Source organism: Odontomachus brunneus, unplaced genomic scaffold (genome assembly GCF_010583005.1).
Source record: "Odontomachus brunneus isolate Ranch 3 - 2012 unplaced genomic scaffold, Obru_v1 Obru_scaffold_072, whole genome shotgun sequence".
NCBI classification, from domain to species: domain Eukaryota; kingdom Metazoa; phylum Arthropoda; class Insecta; order Hymenoptera; family Formicidae; genus Odontomachus; species Odontomachus brunneus.
Window position 1 is genome coordinate 1,039,599 of NW_022639522.1, and position 24,107 is coordinate 1,063,705.

Consider the following 24,107-nt stretch of genomic DNA (forward strand, 5'->3'; position numbering starts at 1 on the left):
CGCGGCTCATTACGTGGCAACTACAAATATATATTTATACACTCAGAACCAGTTTTCACATGTATACATCTCTAGCTATGCGCGTAGTGAATTGCTTTTGTTTTCTAACATCGCTGCTTTGCAATATAGCATTGATTAATGCAACTACATCGATATTTAGTTTGTCTATGCAAAATGATCCTCTTACTAATTTTTGGTTGCCACAACCAGATCATGCACAACTTCATTGATGTAGTTGACACACCAAAGTAAGTCAAATCAACCATACACATAACTATCATACAAAAATATGTAGAATGATGCAGCTATTTGCTTACTAAATATTTTAACTAAATATTTTTTGTTAGGTGCACCACATCTCTTTTTTCCGTGTATGTTGAACCTTGAATTCTACACCGCAGTAGGAGTTAAGATAGCAAAATAAGTTTAATTCTAATAATATAATTTACTCCTACTTTGATCCTGATGATGTCTGAAATTTCCGCTTTCGCTTTCTTTAGCGTCAAAGTAAGTTGTATAATAGTAGGATTTTAGGAAGTAAAGTAGGTTCAGTTGCGAACCTTTATTGATGTTTTAGCTCCTACGTAGAATATATGTATTTTATAGAAATATTTAAAAAATTTAATAAATAACGAAATAGAAACAAAATATTTTATTTATTTGTTATATATTTTTCAGACATCATCAGGATCAAAGTAGGAGTAAATTATATCATTAGATTTAAACTTACTTTGCTATCTTAGCTGCTACTGCGGTGTAGAATTCAAGGTTCAACATAGGGTTAAAATTTCGACTCGGAAATGAATGTCAATATTGTCAAAATAGGTTTCACCTAGGTTGTAGATTATCCAAGTAGGCTCAAACTATTTTTAAGAGCGTCAAAGTAGCGTCAAAATTTTGACAAAGTAGAGTTAAAGGTTCAAAAGAGAAGTTAATGAGTATCAATATCGTCAAAGTAGGTTTTACCTAGGCTATAAACTGTCTAAGTAGACGCAAGCTATCCTTAACCCGTAACAGGTATCATGGGGTCCCAGGGACCCCAACTAATTTTATTTTCGTGATAATTCCTAAACTATCCACTGTATGGCGCTAATATCTTTAGTACCTTTCGAGTAACAGTTTTCAGTGTGACAAAAGAAAAGATCATCGAGTTATTTGTAAGTAGCTGTGAATTATATGCATTTGTTTTTCGTGTGGGGTCACAGTGACCCCACGGTACCGTTAACGTTACTTTTATGAAAATAATTTTCTTAATCTTCAGCTCAATATGACTCATTCTTCACGCAAAAGAGTAAAAGCTCTTGCCTTTCAGTTAGTAGAACCTGAACTTAAGAGACGTCTTACAATTAAATATATTCATAAGCAATTGCGTTTAATAATTTTATCTATTTTAAAAATTGAAGAAATTGAAAGATCTAAAATTATTTTGCCATCCAGAGTAACATGTAATAAATATCCTAGAAGTAAAGATAGGAAGTCCAAAGAAGTATATGTTAGATGCAATAAACCAGTATGCACCAAATGTGCAAGTATTATCTGTAACAATTGCATCTAAAAATCCTCTAAGATTTTAATATTGTATTTAACTTATTTAATATTGTATTTAACAAATTTAACTTATTTATATTTTTTATATAATCTATAATTTGTAGACTTAGATTAAAACATAAATTTTTTTCTTTTTCCGATTATTTGTCTTTCAGTGTATTTTATTTCAACATTGTCCATATTGTGTTCATTTTATAATTAACGTTTTCGTTTAGATTACTGAAAAACTGAGACTGTTATTATATATGTCTAGTTGTAATATAATATTCGTAAAGTATTATTTTCGAACTATAAAGCGTTTTTTTTCTTACCTTTTATTATCATGTTAAAAATGGCAAAAATTTATTGGGGTCCGGAGGACTCCATGGTGCCTATAGCTTAACTAAAAAGGCATGGTACCTGTTACGGGTTAAAAGCGTCAAAGTAGCATCAAAATTTCGATTCGGGATATTTTTTTCTTTATCAAAACTCATTAATTACAACTTGTGTTGTTATCGCATCGCCGGTACGTTCAAATTGAACTTTAATACACTTTTAATATTGATACCGACTATTCTGTTATAGAGATCTCAGCGCATTGTCACACTTGTGTCGTCATTTTATATGTATTTTTTTTTCTGTCGATCAACGATGATCGTATCTTCACTTTTCGTGTCAAGAATGTCACCTGTCACTTGTGTGTATCTGAGGCGTTTGTTATTTCGTGCCGGGGCGTAGAGCGTTGCTCGGTCAAGTCGTTACAAGAGTGTTCGCGTGTACAGGCGCCGCGGGGATGAATGAAATACGATTGAATCATGCTGAATAAGCGGAAGCTTTGCTGATTCGCACGTGCTAACGGACCGACTCGCGCGGCGGCCGTAAGAGAATTGTCATTTGATATTTCCCGCTTCTGATCTCGTGTGATGCGTGAACAACGTTTTCTCAAAGGTGTTAAGTGCTTTTCAATACTTAATGAGAGACTTCCCACTTGCGATTAAAAATATCCCGCCCGCGAGTAGCGTTAATTATTTCGCAGAGAATTCTGACGATGACGTTGCTTGCCAGAAAGAAAGAGAATTTGGTGTCGCATTAATTTTAATCTTTATATTATATTATTGATATGACAATAGAGAGAGATAGTGAAGAATACTCACTTACATAACATTCCTATATACTTGAGGCAAGAACACAAAAGTCAAATATCGAGAGAGAGAGAGAGAGAGATATCCGTCTATTGTTAAGAAAATCAATTACTCGTTATACTTTGCTTCTTTTAAATATAATAGTTATCTTCTGTATGAAATATTTTCTTGATAATAGTTTTAGAATATGTTCATCACGAATTTTAGAAAGGCTTATTAACATGTATTAAAAAAAAGAATATTTTCTCTTTGCGAGAATATTATGAGACTTTATCGAAGAAAAGATTTATTTGACTGTATATGTAAGTAAATCGAATTTTTGTTTTAATTTAATATTCTTGATTGAAATGCCGAACTTACTAGAATTCAAGATGTATTTTAAGTAAATTTGATGCTTATCATGAGCTTAGATTTGCGAATACGTATCTGAGTCGAGTAACTTGAATATGTATTTTGCGATATGTATTTTTCTGTGTGTACAGAAATGTTGCGACGCATTACGGACAGGAAGGTGGTCACTATTCGTATCGTAATGTATTCTAAACGACCAGAAAAAATCAACAAAAGTCGATCATCGATACGTTGAAATCCGCAGTTCTGTAAAGATCAAAGTTAGCGTTGGTCAAAATGCTATTTTAAATTCGCGACGTCTGACTCGCAGGCGCAGGCGAAAGTGACGACGTGTGCGTTATTAATACCTCGCTTATATGCGCGTCATTGTCCAGACAATAATTCTCTTATATAGAAGCGGCTGCTCGCGAGCCGCAGTTTGTCCACATCGTTTAACCTTCAAGCATCGGTCAGAGGTTCCGTCTCGGCGGGAATCGGCGAGGTCGCGGTGTGAGAACGGATACGTAAAAGGATACACGGAGAAAGTGCCGCGTTATTATCGACTAAATTTCGAATAACGACGAACTCTGAGATCCATTTCATTAGAGGTATTCGCACAAAGATAGAGAGAGATAATTTCACATGTCGTGTTGGGTAGAAATTTGTACAAAAAAGAAAAATATTTTGCAGAGTTTTTGTTTGAATATTTTTTTTCTATTTTATATCGAAATATTCTAAATTAAAAAACACATGTGGTACTTCTTTTTAGTCACTGTATATATGTTGTCATTCATCTGCGAAGAATATTCAATATTTCAGGGTCTCGTCAGTGAAATATTGAAACTGTCAGATCATGCGTAAATAAAGTCTTAAATAAGCATTGCGGAGAGTAAAAATATCTCGTGTGTTATGAATCGAAGTTCGATGTCAGAGCAACAAGTTTCATAGGACGCGGTTTGACTCGCCTCAGATGAGACGATTAATATTTACTTAATGCAAGGCATTCGTGTGCGGTACGAACGTGGCCACGTTTTATTGGTTAAAAGCCCCGATGGCGATAACGCTGTTTTACAACTTAAAGTAACACGCAGCAGTATCGTTTTGGACAGCAATGAATTTCGCGGCGAAACGGGCGATGTCGTTTCGAGTGATGTAAGCGCGAGAACGGACGATTTGCAAGGAAAATCACCGTCTCTAATTAAGCGACATAATTACGAAACGACGTGTAACGATTTATGCGTGAGAACTCGAGCGGTCGAGACGCGCGAAGTTCGGTTTCACGAGCTTCCTTTCTCCACGCCGGGGACGTCTTCTTCGGCTGGTATCTCCCGTTCTCGTTGATATCGTTATCGCAGCCTCCACGATTGTTATAATCTACGACTCGACAATGTACTCACGCTCACGAGTTTCTCTCCTGCTCGATCGTGAGCGCGAAAACCCGACTCGTTTAAGGGGGCAAATTAGCCTTTGGGGTAAAAAATCGATTCTTTAAATTATTTTAATATAGTCTTAATAATATATAAGGAAATTTAATTACGAAATTCGTAAAATTGTTAAGATTACAACGAATAATGTAGTCATGTATACATGGCAGAAGGCAAATGCTGCAAGGATAAAAATTATCAGCAAGTGCCTTATCTAAAGTAGTGCAATCAGCAATTAAACCTATTTATGAAATATATTGAGTGACAAGCAATTGCTGCGAAGAAGCATTATAGCCTTTATACAGAACAACAACGAAAGCTTCAACGCAAAAATAAAATCTCTTCCAAAGCTTTGCGTGGCTGCAATAACATTCAATGATCGTGCTAAGATCTATTTAAGAATATTTAATGTCATGAGTATTCTTTTTCAAAACACAGATTTTTTCGTCATGATTTACACGATAATTCAACTATTTTTAAATGTTTTTTTTTTATGAAATTTTTTATGAATATTCTTAATACCATTCTCTGTAATCTCTTGAGCCATTTTTAAAATTTTTATTTTAAAAAAGGAGCGAATCTTTACGAAAAATGTTACTTTTCTTTTAAACAAAATATTTAATTCTTCAAAAATAAAAAATTCGACTCGAGAGATTATATAACAGAGAGAGACTACGACAGTATTCTATTGAAAGATTTTTTACGTTTTTCAAATTGAATAATATTGTTCGATAAAAAAACTATAAAAACCATATAAGCACGCACGAACTGCAGACAAGAGCGGAAATAGGTGACACCTCACACATTTTCCTACAAAAACGCACACAAATAAGAAATATTTTTTTAAGTATAACTATCGTTAATTACATATATCAAATTCAGACAATTTCATCTTACGCGGCTTTTTTTAAATAAATTTCCGAATATTGTCATTTTTGCCTGAAGAATTTGCCCTCTTAAAGATCGATCCGTGCTTAATCTTATCCGTTGTTCCAATAACTTTAACGTGCACGTTGCATAATTCGCGCATATCGATTGCGAAATTTTCGCGAAATCGATTCAAGTCGGGATGGCAGAACGGCGTCGCGCACGATTTTCCATTATAATTTAGGTGATAATTTCTTTCAGACAATAATTTACGTGAAGAAATGTAAATAATTCAGCGGTGTGTGATTCAGATCAAATTTTTGTGCGAATAAAACTGCATATGAAACCGCGTGTATTTTACATCTCTTAGTTGATTATGTGGCAGATGGCAATTTGCACACTTAAAAAAAGTAGAAGCAATTTGAATCATGTTATACGGACTCAATTTCAGGATTGACCTTCATTGGGGATTAATTTATTTCGCGGAAATTATAACTAATAGGTAGGTAGATAGGTAGTCTAGTCGTCAACTTTTTTCTATACAAATGATTAGCTCTCTTTAAAGAAAATGGTATACTTGTAATTGTCGTGATTATTTCATTTCCCGTGACTGTGAGCGCGAGGATAACGTATCTCGATACGGGATAACGTTAATGGCTCGCGGTGTTTCACGTAAAAATCCTCGTCTTGATACGCAATACAATAACAGGCAGAACTGCGCTCAAGGAGGAAAAGGATCGCTCGAATGGAACGAATTCGCGGTAGTTATACGTGTCTTATCGTTCCACGTGGTAGGGAATGAGTCACATTCTAGCTCCCGAGAGCTCACGTATGAAAAGTCGTCGTAATGTGTTTCCGTGACCTTTTTATTTTTTCGCGGCATAAATTAATACTTTATGAGGGACGCGGGAATGGCCAATGCATCGTTCTCATATTTACACGTCGAGTGCTACATCGAGAGAGTAATTCGCCAATTATAATCATTTATCGCTTGAAAAAGGAAATATCTTTCGCATAGCACAGTTAAACTTTGATGAAACGACAAGTCTGTTCTTTTCAGCTGAATTAGGTTACACTATTTGTTTTTGAAGCGAAACAAGTATATGTTATGTAGCGTTGAGAGGAAAAAGAGCGAAATTCCAGTGTAGTATTAGTTCAGCTAAGAATAAGGCTTAATGCAACTTCCAGACAAAACACTTCAAGTCTTGCGGCACACGTTTCTCCCTTTTTTTAAAGAAATTGTCAGGTCTAGTTCGTCGTTTTCTTCGTGACAGTCGCTCAGACAGTCCTCAACACGAAAACCCGCGGCTATCTCGCGTCCCATAAATTACACGCGTATTTAGAAACATCTGCTTGTTGTTTGCGTAGGCGGTTATCGACGGAGAGTGCACCTGCTCCACCGTGGAGCAATAACGCGACTCTCTCGGGATGCCAGCCATTATTCGTCGTTAATCGCAGGAAACCGCCTTTTTGGAGGACGCCGGTCTTTACAACGCTTAATTAATTTTCGCGTGAATATCGCGATTCGCGTGCGAGAATCGCGATAGGTAATCGAGCCGCGCGAGCTCTCTCTCTCTTCTTCCGACTAGAAAACCACTCCGTCCCCGCCCGATGAAGTTCCACTTCCGGCGATTTTCACGGCGCGGGGTTACGTAAATTCCGCGTTCATGTCGATCCGCCACATTGCGATTGCATGTGCATCGCGGTCGTATTACGTGGATTTTATTCACTTAGAAAGAGTAATATCGCTCTGAATGACGGAAAACATTGTTTCTGAGAAGTCTGGTGGATTGATAATTTTTCAGCCTATTTTTTAGTTTATAATATCTGTAGACGTTCGTAATAATTCGAAGAAGACAACATAGAGCATTGATATAAAATCTTTTTATTTTCGCAAATATATACACTGAGAAAAAAAATTGTTGATCTGACTAAAATAATAAGTTATTTGTAGCCCTAAAATATATGATTTTCTCGACGAAAATTTATAGTAATTATTTCTCTATGTGATTATGGTTACAAATACTAATTTTTTTCTCAGCGTAACGTTAGATCCTGAAATGTCTCTCTTGTTTTATATCAAAGGAAAACATGTAAGGAATGAATTGTGCGGTTAGAAGGCTCGACTGACCACAATATTTATCTCTTCCAATCGCGTAATTTGTTTCTTATACACGACATTTATCTCTCCCAGTCGCGTAATTTGTTTCTTTTCCTCTTTTGTAAAAAACAACACAGATATTGTAGACATTTAACGTTAGATGACTCAACCATATACATACGTATTTAAAAAGAGGCATTCTTTAGAAATTTAGATATTTAAAGAGCATTTCCAAATGCGAAACGAGAAGAGAGAAACGAGAACGCTTAATACTGAAGTAATTTGTCGAGGTAGAGAGACATGATTGCGGAGTAATTGCCCTTTGATAACGCTATGAATATGTAAGAAACGTAACGAGCGCTTTATTCTTTCGCGACGTTGGCATACCAGTTATGATAATGGAGTGCGTGGGAGGCAGACGATCGAGAGATCCTCCCCCTTTAACGTGGGCGGTTAGAATAATCTTGCGCACGACCGAAATTCTTCGGACCACGTAACTTCTTTCGCGACCCGCGACTCGTTCGCTTAACTTGCCTGTTTTAACGAGCGGATGTTTGTTTCATAATGATCTGCGTGTGATTTATTTGCTTATTAATGATTTCCAAGACCAGTCCGCGCCGATCTAGAGCGGTCGCTCGTCGCTGCAAGAGAGTTTCAAGATCCTTGCGCGCTACAGCCGAACGTTTCGTTTGTTCGTTTTTTTTTTTTTTTGCAGACTTCCATCTATTACGTGCTCCGAATATCATCTCATTAGGAGCGTTTTCGCGAATCACATGCGGCGAATCGATTGTGCAATAGAGACCTCGAGGAAGTCGACGGTACAATCGCGAATTGCGATATTGTGCTCCCGATACAATTAATAGCCATTCCCCCGCGTCGTTCACCATCCCGTTCCGAAATCGGACGTTTCCTGCTGGCTTTTGCGTAACGCGCGACCGACACGTGTGCAAAAGAGCGCGCACACTCGCCGGCGCATTCTGGAAACAGGTACATGTAATTTCTTGGCATGATTTTGCACAGTCGTTCCGTCTCATCGCGCGCTTCTTCAGCTTTATTAACGTAACATTGCAAATGTACACACAACGCCAGTTCGCTACTTTAATCGCCTCTTCCGGCGAAAAACAAGACTGCGCTTCCTCTCGCCGCGAGCAACAGCGGCACGGCTGAGACGCGCTCTTCGCGAGAATCGACGAAATGTTCCGCGACGACGACGACGACTCCGACAGAGGACAATCTCGAGTTCCGTTACTCGATCTTATTCGATTTCCGTGTCTCGTTCTAGAACGATTTTAGAGGAAAGCGTGCCAAAAACCCGCATGTCTCGTCTGAATACGTATGCAGATAACGGGGATTCCCACCGACGGGAAGGAACGAGTCGGGCATTGCATCATGTCGCCCCGCGCATAGGTATAATTAAATACCTGCGTGACTCGTCGATCAACCGCGACCACATGTTTATATCTCGAAACTCGATATGCACGCACGCCCCTCGCTAATCATGGAATGCTTTTTCCCTCCGTAATCACGCTTTATTTTTGCGCCAACGCGCGCGCCCGCATATCCATGTCCCCGTAATATCCCTGAAATAAGAGTGGCGTGCAATTTTTGCCTAAAAGCGTAAAAACATGAAACGTGCAAAGTTTCGAGTGAAAAATGTCGCATTTCCATTGTCCAAAAAGGTTGCTGAAGTCATCAAGTTCACGTGAAACTTTTCACTCCTAAGGAATTACAGGACTTTGATAGAAATAAAAATTAAATCAAATTTGGGGAACTGTAAAAAGTTGTAAATTAATAGGAGTATGAATTCTTTATTATGTATGTCTATTGACAATATCTTGATACAACAACAAAATGAGATTTTACGGTGAATGTCAACTTTACTGTGTCCATGTCAATTCTGTTCTGCAAAAGGATCATGATTCAACGATAATCGTCCTGGCCGCAACAGGAGTGATCTGAAATCAGTATTAATAGGTTTCTTTTATTAATTAGAGTTATAATTATCGGTTTACGGGAGCTTTTCGCGAAAATTTCAAAGCCATTACTTATTTACTTATTTTACACCTTTTCAGTGAGAAGATTAAATTTTATTTTTTAATTTCTATTTTGCGAAAAAATTATACTTCTACTAATTAGTAAAAAGATATTAATTAAAAATTCATATTTCTATTAATTTACTATTATCTTTTTACAACTTTTGGAATTTTAGTTTTGACTTCTGTCAGGATCTTCATTCTCTCTGTAATCCCTAAAAAACAAGTTACATGATCACTACCAAAGATTTTTCCCGTTTTTGTGTTGCGAAAGAAAGAACACAAGTTGAACCAACGGAACGCCGAATACTACATTGTGGATGCGTTCGCAATGATAGACCGCAAACCAAAAGTCGTGGCTCGATAAAATCGCGGATACGTTCTCGCTCGCGGTTGAGTTTGCGAAAAAAAAAGAAAATCGCGGTCGCAAGAAGTATTCATGGTCGTTGCCGACTCATGGCACAGATTCCTGCAGTTTTATAGGGCCGTTGCATCAGCGAACGAATAAAAACGTCACGCGCAACATGCGCGCAAGTCTCGCGAAGATACCGAGGAGATATCGTGATCGTAAAATGTCTTTCTATGCAAAAATGCATGGAGAAGCGCGTAAAAAGAGAGAGGGGATGAGAGAGAGTGAGAGAGAGAGAGAGAGAGAGAGAGAGAGAGAGAGAAAATGTTACTGTAAATTATAGTCATTTCCTACTCTGGCTATATGTGTTACAGTTATTAACAAACAAGCAGTGGTAGCAGTTTGCATATAAGGTGATCATCAATAAATTATCACACTATAATTGCAGCAAAAATAGGTTTCCTGATTGTAATCTCTTTATTATGTGATTATCACAAATGTCAGACATTTTCTCTCGGCGCAAGAACCATCGCCGATCCTTGGCCGCTTTTTTCTCTTTTTGTCTTTAATCCTGATCTTTTCGAAGTATATCTCGAATGAAATCGTTAAGAATTGCAACGAATTGCCTACATCGCGCAGGAAGCAACGCGGTGAATTTGCTTTGAGACGAAAAGAAACGTTCAATTTCACTAAAATTACAGGGTTACTTGCCGCGTTAACCGTATTTTCTTGTTTTTAACAAAAGAGCGATAACAGCAATGTGCATGTAAGATTGTCATTAACAGTGTCACTACAAAACTGATTTCCCTGTGACTCTATAATTATAGTCACTTCATAATTATATGCGGTTATAGCCGCGTGTAATTATCATACAAATCTCTTTTCCCCGTGCGCCGCGATAAACTGCTTCGTTGTGATAAAAGAAACTTCGTTGTAACAAAACAAACGGATCTCAAAACGAATTTCCGCGCGCTACGAATCTTGTTTCGCCGAACGTGTCCCGCTTACTAATATTGACCGAGGATTGCGTAACGCGACGTGTTGCAAAGAAAATACTTTGTTAGCGCTCGTTACGGCGCATCGAGATCTCTCCCTATCGGCACGTCGCGCCGCGTGGTGCACCTCGCTCCTCTCCAACTTTTACTCCAATTACTTCAATCACGTCGCACTAGATTATCGAGGCAGCCACCGCTGGGGAGAAAGCAACAGAAGCTCGCGTTTACCGCGAGTGAGTTTCCCTGTACGCCGTGCGTACGCGGCGAAAATAAACGACTCGCGCGGCGATAATTCGGGATGCAGAAAGCGGCCGCCGTTCGTGAAATTCAGTATGTAGGACTGCGGCGGCGGCGAGCGCGCGATAGCCGACTAACATTATTTCGAAGGGATTTAAACGGTTCGCGGCACGAACAACCGGTTCTCTCGGTCTCGCGCATGACGCCGAGCAATGGAATTCCTTTAAGTACCGTACAGAGTTGCATCAAGATCCAAGGTCGCTATAAGTATCTCTCCCAGTAGACTCCGATCCGCGCGAGATGTACGCTCCTCTGCACTGCTGCCAGGTGCAACGATAACGGCACGGCGCGATCGTACGAGGAGAGAGCGCGTCGGGCTCGCGAAATAAACGGGCGGACCTTCGCACTTCGTCGAGGGGATGGTGTATCCCGGACGACCGTATTACGCGACGCGCATTTCGTTTTTATTGTCAGTCGCGCCTCGCATAAGGTCGCGCCTTCTAACACACGTGTGCCGCGCACACGCACACGAGACGTCAGAAAATCGCAGTGTCACTCGGCTCCAAAGGATATCGCTTCATTCTGCCCCGATGTCGTGATTCAGACGCCGCGCGAGCAAGATCGTGATGAGTGAAGATCGCTGCCGCGCGCGCTGTGCCAGCAGATTATAGTCGGGAGATATCCATCCGCAGAATTACTTACTGAAAGATACAGCTACGGGGAAAGGACTATAAAATAGGAGATTCTAATAACCGAGCCGACTTGATCTTTGCTGTCCGATCACGTGAAACGTCCGTGTCTCTGTATTTGGCTTCAATAACATCAAAGCATTCGGATCTCTATATTATTTCGTACTCGTCACAGTATAATTAATGAACATTATAATGAACATTAATGAATTATATAATGAACATTATATGCACAATATGTATATATGCGTGTCACATCGTAAATGACCTGGTTAATACAATCAGCACATGCGTCTTTATATTCTAGCATATGTAACTTTAATGATATCGAGTTAATTTTTAAGGCTTCTGGTTCCACCGTTGTGAAGTTCTGGATCGATGATGTCAGAAGTGAGGAAACACATAGCAGAAATGTTTGCCGTGCCACTTTCAAAAGATATATACGATGATATACGATCAAAGAAATCCAAATCAGTAGCTCCAATTATGTTTTACGTACCAGTTATACTGATAAATGATCACTCTTAAAGGAATAATTGCTAGATGCGCGCTTGTTTGTAATCACCTTATAATAACGATAAACTTCCACGCAATAATATACAGGGTGTCCCGAAACCACCGGATGTTATTTTAATGGCAGATTCTTTAGAACATTTTAAAACGAAAACTTTCATACAGAAATGTCGAGGTTATAATAGTTTTCAAATGGGAAGCGATTATATTTCACCAATAACAGGGCTGAGATTTCGCGCGCTCAGGCATGCCGAAATGACAAGTGATAAAGGTGCTACACGCCGTATAGAATAGTGAACACCTTCATGGTAATAATTGATCGATACTTTGACAGATTAAACTGAAATGTCATTTTTACTTGAATTATATTTAAGATGTCTTATAAGTATTATTCGTATAAAAAATATTCTAATGCAATGCGTAGAGAAGCGGCAAAACATATCATGACAATGTTATTGTAAATTTATACTAATCATAATATCGTAAAAAAAGTGACATTCATAGGAGTACCTTTATTACTTGTCATTTGGACGTGCCTGAGCGCGCGAAATTTCAGCCCTGTTATTGGTGAAATATAATCGCTTCTCGTTTGAAAATTGTTATAGCCTCGACATTTTTGTATAAAAGTTTTCGCTTTAAAATGTTCTAAAGAATCTACTATTAAAATAACATCCGGTAGTTTTGGGACACCCTGTATATTAATATAACTTGCACAAGTGACATATTATTAATTTACGCATTATACCTCCTGCCTTCATAATTCTAACCTCGAGAAAGAAAGTGCTGTACGTATAATGCCGAAGAAAGAAGAATTACTGTTAAAACATCGCTTCTCGTTTGAAAACTGTTATAGCCTCGACATTTTTGTATAAAAGTTTTCGCTTTAAAATGTTCTAAAGAATCTACTATTAAAATAACATCCGGTAGTTTTGGGACACCCTGTATATTAATATAACTTGCACAAGTGATATATTATTAATTTACGCATTATACCTCCTGCCTTCATAATTCTAACCTCGAGAAAGAAAGTGCTGTGCGTATAATGCCGAAGAAGAATTGCTGTTAAAACATAAGAGAGGATAGAATATACGAATAAATAATATCGTCAATGGAATAGTAAATTTTCCCGTTGATGATTTCAGAGCACACAGAAGTCTATCGGCTCCAACGACTCGGCGCACAGCGACAGCACCACCGCGGCGCAGACGACGACGACGACGACAACGGCGATGACGAGCAGCAACAGCAACGGCGATAACAACGAGACCAGCATGCGAGAGAACGGCAACAGTGTGAGGAACAACGACGTGAGCCACGTGCACGGTACGGGTAATGGCAGTGTGGGCGGCGCGAACAGCGAGCCCCGGCAGGGTCTGAACCTGAAGATGAGCGCGAAGGAGCTCAGGGCCCAGCTGGCGGCGCGCAAGAAGTACGACCCGAAGAAGGAATCGATCGGCTTCAAGGACAAATTCGACATCGTACAGAAACTGTAGACAGCCCAACGTCCCCGTCACGAGCGTCTATCTATCTGTCTGTCTGCCTGTCTGTCCGTCAGCAACCTCGAACGATCCTCTTCACTCCTTCCTTCCTCGTCATCCTCCTTGCCGTTGCGTCGTCGTCGCCATCGTAATCGAACGCAACGACGATCGCACCTTCCTCGCGTAATGCAACGCACCGATGAACCGATCAAATTCGTCCATTGTACGCACTATACACATACATAAACACACCGTCGTGCAGCTGCCGCATCACGATGCACGTCATCGTGATCGATGTGAGTATCGCTCATACATTGATATGCAGCAATAGAGGAGCCTGCGGATTAGACTTGAAACTTAGAGACCATTAGGAGGTCGAGGGAAAAAGCAGAGATGATGTCGTTTGTGTGGACGCTCACTAAACGCTTGTTACCTGTCCGGCTTCACCGTTTGCACGGATCTCCCGTGCCGTGCAATTTCGATCCCATCCGCGCCGGAAGTCACGGCGGATTTCGAGTCACCGGTTTAAGTCAACATTTGACACAGGCAGGAGCTGTAACGAAGGGGATATTTTTCTTCCTTCTTCTTCTTTCAAGAATTGCGCGTTCCTCGGTTTTATCACGAATCACATTGTTTTCGTAATACTATAACTGTTGTTACGCAGTGGCTCAAAGGTATCTAACACTTTCTCCCGGCGCAATAATTTAGTTTTTAGTTTTAGTTTTCAAATGTTCTTCCTGCTGTAAATAATTAGGACACTTTCCATGCGCACTACATACACATACACACACACACACACACATACACACATATACATGTGGTTAGTGAGTCATTAAATCTCAATCTTTCGACTTGATTGCCTATAGTGCCGTCACAACTGAGCCTCTAAGCATCGTCCGTTAAATTCGGGAGATCCGTTTGCCGTTTCTTCCCACGACTTTCTCCGGCGAGAATTTATCGCCGCGTTGTCTGATGTAGTAATCGTCCCCGAGTGTTACGTCGTTCGCACGGATTTTTCATCGGCGCGAGAGACATTACAAATTCTTAGCCGCGACTTAGAAAAAAAAAGCAGAAAAAACAGTCCGGACAAATCCCTCGCGGGATTACTCGACCAATTGAAAATTCACCTCGACGTTCGAATTTTATTGCCTTCAACCAAAAGTATGATTGCAGTTAGTCTAATAATTCGGTCGTCGTCGTTTGTATAAATCGAAAAACACGCGTGAAAAAGTATCTTTATACGGAATCTTAACGAATGCTAAGAAGTAACGCTCCTCCTTGAATCGAAAACTTTCCGGACTAAAGTATTTAAGACAAGTTTTTTTACACGGTCCAAAAATTTCTGACTTCGATTCGCGTGCGAATACTAAACAGTCAATTAATTCGCTGCGATTTCGGTCGAGTTCTGCTTTTGGACCAGTCTCTGTAATGGGATTAGCGCGGTTTTGATGCCGACACGCGGGGGGAATTTAACGCGCGAGGTCTCCACGCGTATAATTCGCGCGAAGCGTAAAAAATATTCGCGTGGCTCGTGCGCCGCCGTTGCGAAACGCCGCGTCAATTTCGACTGCATTCGGCGAGCCCGTAGCACGGCGCTGCTCGCGCCTTAAGGACTCGCAAGGACGGACGTTCCTCGTGCGTGCTGCAACGGTCCTAAGAAGTCAGAGCTGCGCGGTCCAAGGACGAGCGGCGTCGATGTGGGAGAAAGTACAGTGCCGTCGAGCGAAGTCTGTCGGTCTCTCTATTATCGAATTCGGAACGCGTTTCTGCCTTTGCGCGCGGCAAAATCGAGGCAAAAGTCAGAATCTGAGATCTCGACAATCTCGACAGCCTGCGACAATCCGCAACTCGTTGTTCGATATTATTGCTTGAACAATTGCAGCACTAAGATTATAGGTACGGAAGAAAGTTCACAATTTTTCACAACGATCGAGGTAGTTTTACGCCGCACAATGATTCGTCCAAGCTTCAATTGAAATAAACAGTTGTGACGATTAAGATACCAAAATTGTTCATCATCATATATTTCTATTCATGAGAAAGGCATTTCTTTGGTGCAATATTTTTACAAAATACTGTCAAGTGTAAAGCCATAGATTGTAACTATACAAGAAATGAGTAATTTAATTTAAATAAATCACGAAGAATACAACTGATAATCAACAGGAAGTTGAACTATTTTATTTCTAAATGCATTCTAAATTATATTGAGACAGTTCAATGTGAGGCACTGGGAGGCATCGGTGCACGAGTTAATTGATCGAATTGAGAAATTTTTCGCACATTTCTCGAGCTTAATCGTGTTTTCAATGTTTCAATTGATCGAACAACGATTCTCGTTTCAAGTAAAATTTTTGACGCAACAATAGAAGAGATAACTCGGTTCTCAGTCGCTCATTTGTTGATAAGAGCCTTCGAACAGTTGGCAAATATGTTATGTTAGTCTTATGTTAGTGAGTCATTAACCAAATTGCGAAACTCTTAACAATTGTCATTATCGCTCATTATTGTCCACTTACTTTAGAGGAGATTTCCATTTCAAATTGTTTTACTCGTATTGCATCATTTGTCGATGCAATCTTTAATATACATATACACGACAGGGATGCATTTCTCACCGATGCATTTTTACTTTACCACCTTGTGGAGAACTCTGAGAGGTTTTCTTTCGAAATTGCATTTCGATAACGACCGATTGTGCACATTCTAAGAATTAAAAAATAAAAACGCGACCTTCGGCAAGGTGAGAAAGGAGAGTCAAAGACCAATTTCTGGAAAGAGAGAAAAAAAAACGTTCAGTCAGCTGCTCTTCCAGACACGCGATTTTCTCGCGTCTCTCTGCTCCTCGTATCACTCCTCGTCTCCGCATTTCTTTTTATTGTAGCATCCGGTTAACAACTGCCACGGTCGTTGATTGCGGCGCACCTCGTGGGAAAACGCGCGCTAACGTCCTTCTGTAAAATTACTTTTATATGTTTGATGCATTCCTCATTCATCGTACGTAACGCGACGCGGCGCGAGAGAAAATCACGGTAAAGACGCGACAGCAGAATCGAGAGAAAGAGAGAGAGAGAGAGAGAGAGAAAGAGATCAGCAATTAACGCCGATGCGAGTCGACAATTGAAAACGCGACGCGAGCGTAATCTTAATTCTCCAACAGCGTTGGAAGAACTGACTTCAGAGCGACACACTATAAGAAACATTCATGAGATCGTATTTTCGATATCACGCGACGTTCAAAGTTCTATCGGAACAAGTAATCTATAAGTAATAGAGGTGGACATCCTCGAATGTGTTGCTCAACGTGCGCAAAGCGGCTCTGCGCCGAACGGAACGAAATTAATTAAATAGCGGCTTCCACGACCGACTAACGAATATTATCAGAGCCACGATAAGCGGATACGGTATAAGCAGGTATATACTCGGCTGAAATTTATAACTCGCGTTGCGCCGCGTTCGATAACCGGCCGAACACGGCCGTTGCGTAATCGACAAGAATGTCGCGTCTACAATGACAAGACGGAGGGAGAGAGAGAAAGAGAGAGAGAGAGAGAGAGAAGCCGCCTTTCAAGATTCCACCTTCGCCTGCTCGGTGTGTCGCCGAGAGTCGCGGAAAAGTTAGGTATACAACGACTCGTTGCTAAATATTACGACGACGCCGTTGCGCAACCTTCAATTATCGCCCGTTGTCGTGGTCGTTATGAGTTTACCTGTTCGCCCCGAGGCGAACGCAGACGTCGCGTTTTCCCGAGACATTGCATCTTTTTCCATAAATGCGTATTCCAGCGAGCGAGCGAGTGAAGCGAAGCTTCGTTATCTGTCGGATTAACTCTAGCGATATATGGCGATACTCCGTGTAACTCGCAGTTTTATCGAGGAGAGAAGGAACATTGTTACATGCTATTCGGGAGATTGCTCTTTTTATACTGCCGCGATAAACTTTCTCGTAGCTCTTGGCATTCCAGAATGATCTATGAGAAGACGTTTTGTCAGTAGAAAAACGAAGGATCTTGATTCTTCTTTCTTAGAATTCCTCTTTCTTAGAATGTGTTCGCTTGTTCATAATTATTCTCCTGTAATCACACTTTTACATGTTTATCATATGCAATGAAACGAAGCATGCTCGTCGTACGTATCTAAGCTGGCGATAGAGAAATGTTCCCCCTCTCTTAGATAACGCTGGCGTTAGACGGGTATCTCGTTATTGGCGAATGAAGACCAAGAGGTCCGAGTTTCGTGAAGGAGGATCGACTGCGAGTTCCTGAGAAAAGTGTCATTAAGATCTCATCCGCCGTCGCGCCGAGACGTCGCCTCGTTTGCGAGACGTTGATTCATAGTTCTCGCGTATCAAGTTGTGTTACGACACGTCGATTTACGGCCCTCCTCTACCGTAAAGGAGGAAGGATGAAGTTAACGGAATACCTGGAAATATTTATCGCGTCCAGGCCGATTGGTCATCCGCGATTCGCCGCCGATCAGCTACGTGTGAACGCGTTAATCGGCACTTAGAATTTAAGTGGCGTTACCAAGTTCGACTGCGTTTACAACATCGTCAATGTCGCGCATCACTCAAGCGGACACAATGTCCCTCGTCGCAGCGGCAATTTGCCTTTGTGTCACCGTTACGCGGTCACGAGAGCTCCCCTCGTGCCGGGGCCGCCTTCTCTTGGAACGAATGGAGAACCGGAGACCGGTCGTTGCAATTTGTCACGAAAACAGCGAGCGCAAGAGCGACCATCGGCGTCGAGAGCCCCGTATACGCCGTGCGTGCGCGTGCTCGCGATATTGTGTGCTAATTACATTTTGTACGCGTACACCGTTATGTCACTCCGCGGGCCGATTCGAAGTGAAAGTATCACGAGAGGCAGCGATCGCGCGGACTTACTATCGCCGGCGGCCTCGGCCAAAGGACGAAAATGCCGCGTTTTGCGCGATACACCTCTCTCCGCCGGGCTGATCATTCGCGAGCTGATAATGTTTAGCGCTGCGTCAATATAACTCTGTTATATCTATATACCTGGGACTTCACCGAGGCACCCACATTCGCGATTGTTACCTGGCCAACCAGATAGTAAATAAGTTACGCGTACACGGAGAGATTGTAGTTCTTTTTTTTTTATATTTATTCTCCTTAATTTTAGCATGTTCCTAGCTTATATATATAGGAATAGACTGTCATTAAGATCCGTCTTCCTAAGGAACACAGTGAATTTTGCTGGAAACATGGTGTTTCAATAGCACATTTCAGTTTTCATATATATTTTTCTATGTATAGATAGAACAAAAAATCACAATAACGTGAAAATTACGAGAAAATAATAAATCACTTCTTGCTTATGATTCGATAATTTTCTCATCATTTCGATGTTATTGGACGTTCTCATGATTTTCTGTTCCATCTAAATGTGATCGCGAGTTTCTTACAAAATATACTTAAGTAGCGCATGTGAAATAAAGGAATTGTGAATTACTGTGGAATATCGATCAATTCCTTGGCTACAAAATTTTACGGTAATTTTTAACTACAAAATTCTCTCCTTGTATGCAATGCATTTATTATTTGTTATTGTTGAGATAATCTGAAAATGTCAAATTATTTTATGTGTTTGTTAAATTAACTTCAGCCGCGAGTTACAAGTTATGCAGAAGATGTACGGACGCAAAGTGAAGTTATCTTCTCGCGATCCGAGTAGGCGTGAGGTCCTCTAATATATTCGAGCTAATATACCCGAAAGATACGAGTACCCGAAAAAAAAACTCGAAAGACGTACTCGAGTAGTCGAAATTGATAGCACTAATAATGACGATGACGTCGCAGAGTGAGCGACGAATTGTCGCGAAGGATTGTTGCGATTATATGCACAACATGTAATTAGACAAACAAAACGAAAGAGACAGAGGAACAATGTCGCGATAGCCGAGTGACTCAAAATAGGCAAGAGCAATTATCAAAAATCACTTCGAACTGGAGAAATCAAAAACAATGTAAGAATTTGACGGAACGAACAAAATGAAAAAAAATAGTCTTGCTCATCAGAGAAATTGCATCGAGAAAATCGCGAGATGACAATTCAATTTTGTCGCCTGCGAAGTGCATAACGGATACGAAGATCACTGTATTACCGGCAGCAGTCGAGACAGACACCGACGTGTTTCATGTGATTTTTCGCTTACACTCCGAGAAAAACACGGTGATGGCGACTGTGTACATAGAAATTGTAATGTACACAGTTAATTAAGCTATACATTTTAATTTTACATTTCTACATTTGATATTTTAGCACTTTCGTGATGTTGTCCAATACTTGGTATGTTTGGACCGCGTCTCCTTTGTACTTGGCCCCGAAGTTTTTCGTAAACATTCCAGTTCACTTCTTCAGGAAGCAGGTTGAACTGAAACTAATTCCACGCGACAAAACTCGTACGGTTGTCACCCATACAGTCGCCATCGCCATGTCTTTCTCTCTGAAAGTAACGAAAAAATAGTCAGTAACCACAATTAATCGTAAAAGAATGATTCTCCTCTCGACGTGCTGCGCGCACGTCGTTCTAATTAAGATTAAGGAGCCGTTGGGCGGCAACGGAACGGCGGCGGGCTGTGTTGAAGGAACGCGGCACCTGGTACAATCAATTCGCCGTTAGTTTTCGACAATCAATCTCCCGTGGCGCGAGCACTCGACACACCGAGATGCTTCGGTGCACGTTAGTCAGCCCGCTGTCGTTATAGGCGGACAGGCTTGGAGAGGAAAGCGGTCTAATGTCTCTCAGACGACGTCACGACGTAGTGCGAATGTGCGAGCGGTGAAAGGATTTATATGGCCCGAATGAGGGACCGCCGTTTTATTATTGTAACGATATCTCTCTCCGGCACTTGCACGCACTGAAAAAATCGCGTAGCGGTGACGCGATAACGGGGACGTCGATAACGCGGTACGAGCGGTTTCACGAGCGATGCGTGGCTCCGGTTTTGAGGAAACTGAAGTGTAAAAACTCAAGGAGAACGAGATAGAGACAGACCAGATCCAGGAGAGATCTTGGGGAAGAAGCTACTCCCCAGACAGCACAAGATCTCCAGGGAATGTCCCGGAAACGTTTCTCATTAATAAGTAAATTGTTTTGCTGTTTTCTTTCTTTCTGACAATTTGTGTCTTTTTTTGTTTTTAGAAGGGGACGTTTTGTTCCGTAAATAAGTAAATAAAGAACGTCTTTAGGGTGTTATACGGAGATCTGTGCTATTTGAGTCGGAACAACGACCCGACGGCGAATTGAAAATCACGGCGCGATGAGATAATAGCGTGTCGCTTTTGGCGAGATTTCTCAGACTGGAATTGCGCCGCGCTCGCGGAATGAACGGGTCGCGTGATGAAGATCGGCGAAAAGGCGGATAGTCGTTAGCGCGCAGCATTTACAAAGGCCTGGGTTTCGAATAATCGCGATAATCGTCCGCCGCGCTACTCGTCTGTTCACGACGAGCCTTTTTTCTCCCTTAATGTTCTTGTTTTTGTCGTAGGACCTTGAAGAGCTCTAATAGTTATGTACCGGCTTCTGTAAATATTAGACTTTCGTGCATCGGAGTGGGTGCAACGATCAGATGGCAGGGAAGAGGGAGGGAGAGAAAGAGGGGAATGCCTTACGATAATCATCGGTGCAAACGAACCTTCCGTTGTAGTGGGATATATCGTTAATTATAATTAACGAAACGCGAACGCGTCTCTCGCAACAAGGAAAAATCTCGCGAAGACGTTGTTCCGATACACAGCGGGGTAGTTTTAATCGTCGAAAGTAAATTTATTTATATATGTTATGTTTTCTTTTTCTTTTATAAAGTCTCTATGATCGGTTAATTTGTTGATGTTTAGAGATAGGGTAATTAGATGCTACGTATTGGAACACTCATTTGACGTACACAATTGCTTTCAGTACAGAGAATATGATTCTTTGAATTTTTGCGGTATTTCCTGAAAGAAGGAAGACGATAGGATCATATCGTACCCTCATGTGCACCTTCGCGTGAATATTCTTAATTCTAGTACATGATCAGTATTCCAGATGAATATACATGCAACATTCGTGCAGTTGCTGACTTTATTCTTTTCGCATCAAGCGCCTTATCTTATCCGTATTGATTATCTAGCGCGTACAAGCGACGATAACACTTGTCACCGGACGACCGACGAAACTCGGAGGTGTTATCCGACGTGATTTTTCCTCGGCGATCCCAATCGAGATCGCAGGTTGGGCAGGATTCCTTGCCGACCTAATCGTTGCACCGAGCTCTTGGAATGTATATAACCACGCGCACGTATACATACGCACAACTTAAATAAGAGCCAAGTACACATGTTACGATCTTCGCACACGTCCAACATTATTATGTAAGCGTAACTTTAAGCATTACGTTTGACGGTAAGATTTAGCTATGTGTTATTACTCATGAAATTACACGTATTCACGTACATGTGTAAAAAGAAGTGTGCTCGAGTGTATGTGTGTGTCTTATTACCCTTGGAAACATATCCCAGTCTTCCGTCCTTAGTTTTCTGAAATTGTCAGCGGTTTATAAGAATAATTGAGGAGCTGAATGCTACAACAGCGTGAGTGACTTTGCACAAGATTGAGAAACACGAGTTTAGCTTACCCTACAAATTATTTGGAAGAGGACAGGCCGAGAGAAAATGTTATTCACATTAATTCGTGGTATTCAGACAAGTTCAGATGTTGAGCAACCTGAAAATTGAATTTTATAATACAATGACGTAAATTTGACTTACGCTGTTGATTTATTCATATCCTTGATTGTTCCTTTATCTCGGAGAATTTAAAATTTTATAAAATTGTTTCATGTTTTCAAATTTACTTGATATCAATACGTTATTTTTTTCGTAATTATTTATAATAATGAAAAAAAGAAATTACTGAAAACATTTTTTCGAATATCGAAACATTTAGAATGTGAAATTTTCCAAAATATTTTATACATGAAAATTTAAGATATTTCCTTATCAGTGTCAGATCACACGTGGACGGTACGTGTCCGATAAGTGGCGCCACATTCAAGATCATTTGCTCTGTTTTACCAAGCGATCTAACTGATCATATTTATCATATGCTATCATCATCGATCACCGCATAAAATTAATTATTTGTTCATAAAATTAGTATAGAATTTTGGCAAAATTGGTAAAAATTTTTAGGAATATGTCACTTCATATATTATTTCTTCTAATTGCCTAAATATATTAACAAATGTTAATTTTTTCGAAACAAAACAATTTTCTGCAAAATAATTCAACAGGTAAGAGATAAATATCATTTCATTTGTTTAAAAGAATAAATTTAATATATATCTATTACTATAACTTTATGGTAAAAAAACATTGTAATAATTATCAAACGCATATATATGCCTGAAAGTTTGTAATTTCGCGTAATCAAAAAATTTCCAAATCAAAAGTTCACGGCTTGTTATCACTACAAAGTTGATTGTCGTGTTGAAAAGTACGTTCACCTAAAATTAGACATTTACAATTTGCATTCGTGGCTCCACGACGACGACATAACAGATCTTGTGCGGGCCACGAGCGCACGCTATAAAAAAATATCAGTAGCTTGGAAGGAGAACCAACGTCGTTCTGTAATTCAAAAAGCAGCCGGTGGAATATATTACACGGCGCAAATTTAGGACTCCCATTCTCCCGCCGATACTTTAAGCAGCGGCCTGGATATCAGATATCAATTCGCGCGTCGATACACGCTATCCAATATCGTGCACATCGACGTCGATTGAAGTAAAAGTCTATCGCGCGGGAAAAATCGAGTAACAAAATTTACAGAGAAGAATGCGCAAGATCTGTCCCTGATACATTTAAGTGACGTGTCCAGCTGTTCTTCTCACATCCTTTCGCGCTGACGATGCGGTTGACAAAATAACTGAACAACAAGCCATCACTATCTGACAAATACCTAAGATGACTCGGCGCCTGTCGGAAATTGATTTTCAAATCCGGAACAAATGAGAAATCGGGATTGCGCATCGATAGTATCGATGTATACGCGCCGGTATCGATGAGCCGCGTGAGCTACCCGTGTTGCAGATAAAGGATTTCGCACATGGTGGCGCGAGAGAGACGCCGCGACGCCGCGACGGCCGGTGCGAGCGAGAGAGAGAGCGACAGGCGGACATATATGGTCGCGCGGGGTTCGCGAGGCTCTCAAGTTACGCCGGTAGCGACAGCGCTAGCCGTTTTCACGATGATGCTCGACGTCTCTCCTCTCTCTATCTGGGAGCACCTATCTCTTTCTCCCTCTCTTTTTCGCTCTCTCTGTTCCTTCGTCTTTTCTCTTTCTCTCCCCCTTCCTCTGCTCTCTCTCTCTCTCTCTCTCTCTCTCTCTCTCTCTCTCTCTCTCTCTCTCTCTCTCTCT

The 24,107-nt window shown here is 40.6% G+C and overlaps 1 protein-coding gene and 1 long non-coding RNA gene across 2 annotated transcripts in view; both read left to right on the forward strand.

Annotated features, from left to right (window-relative positions):
- The window catches only part of LOC116846923 (Na(+)/H(+) exchange regulatory cofactor NHE-RF1), a 31,741-nt gene extending 9,570 nt beyond the window's left edge, over positions 1-22,171 (forward strand). Inside the window, exon 2 of the mRNA XM_032821318.1 lies at positions 13,350-22,171. Within this exon, the coding sequence (XP_032677209.1) occupies positions 13,350-13,700 (351 nt within the window). The 3' untranslated portion in view covers positions 13,701-22,171. The remainder of the gene's footprint in view (positions 1-13,349) is intronic.
- Positions 1,789-8,373, forward strand: LOC116846925. The gene is made up of 3 exons (XR_004378626.1): positions 1,789-3,607; positions 5,742-5,792; positions 8,107-8,373. It is a non-coding gene; the product is annotated as an uncharacterized LOC116846925 (long non-coding RNA).
- Positions 22,172-24,107: the final 1,936 nt, after the last annotated feature.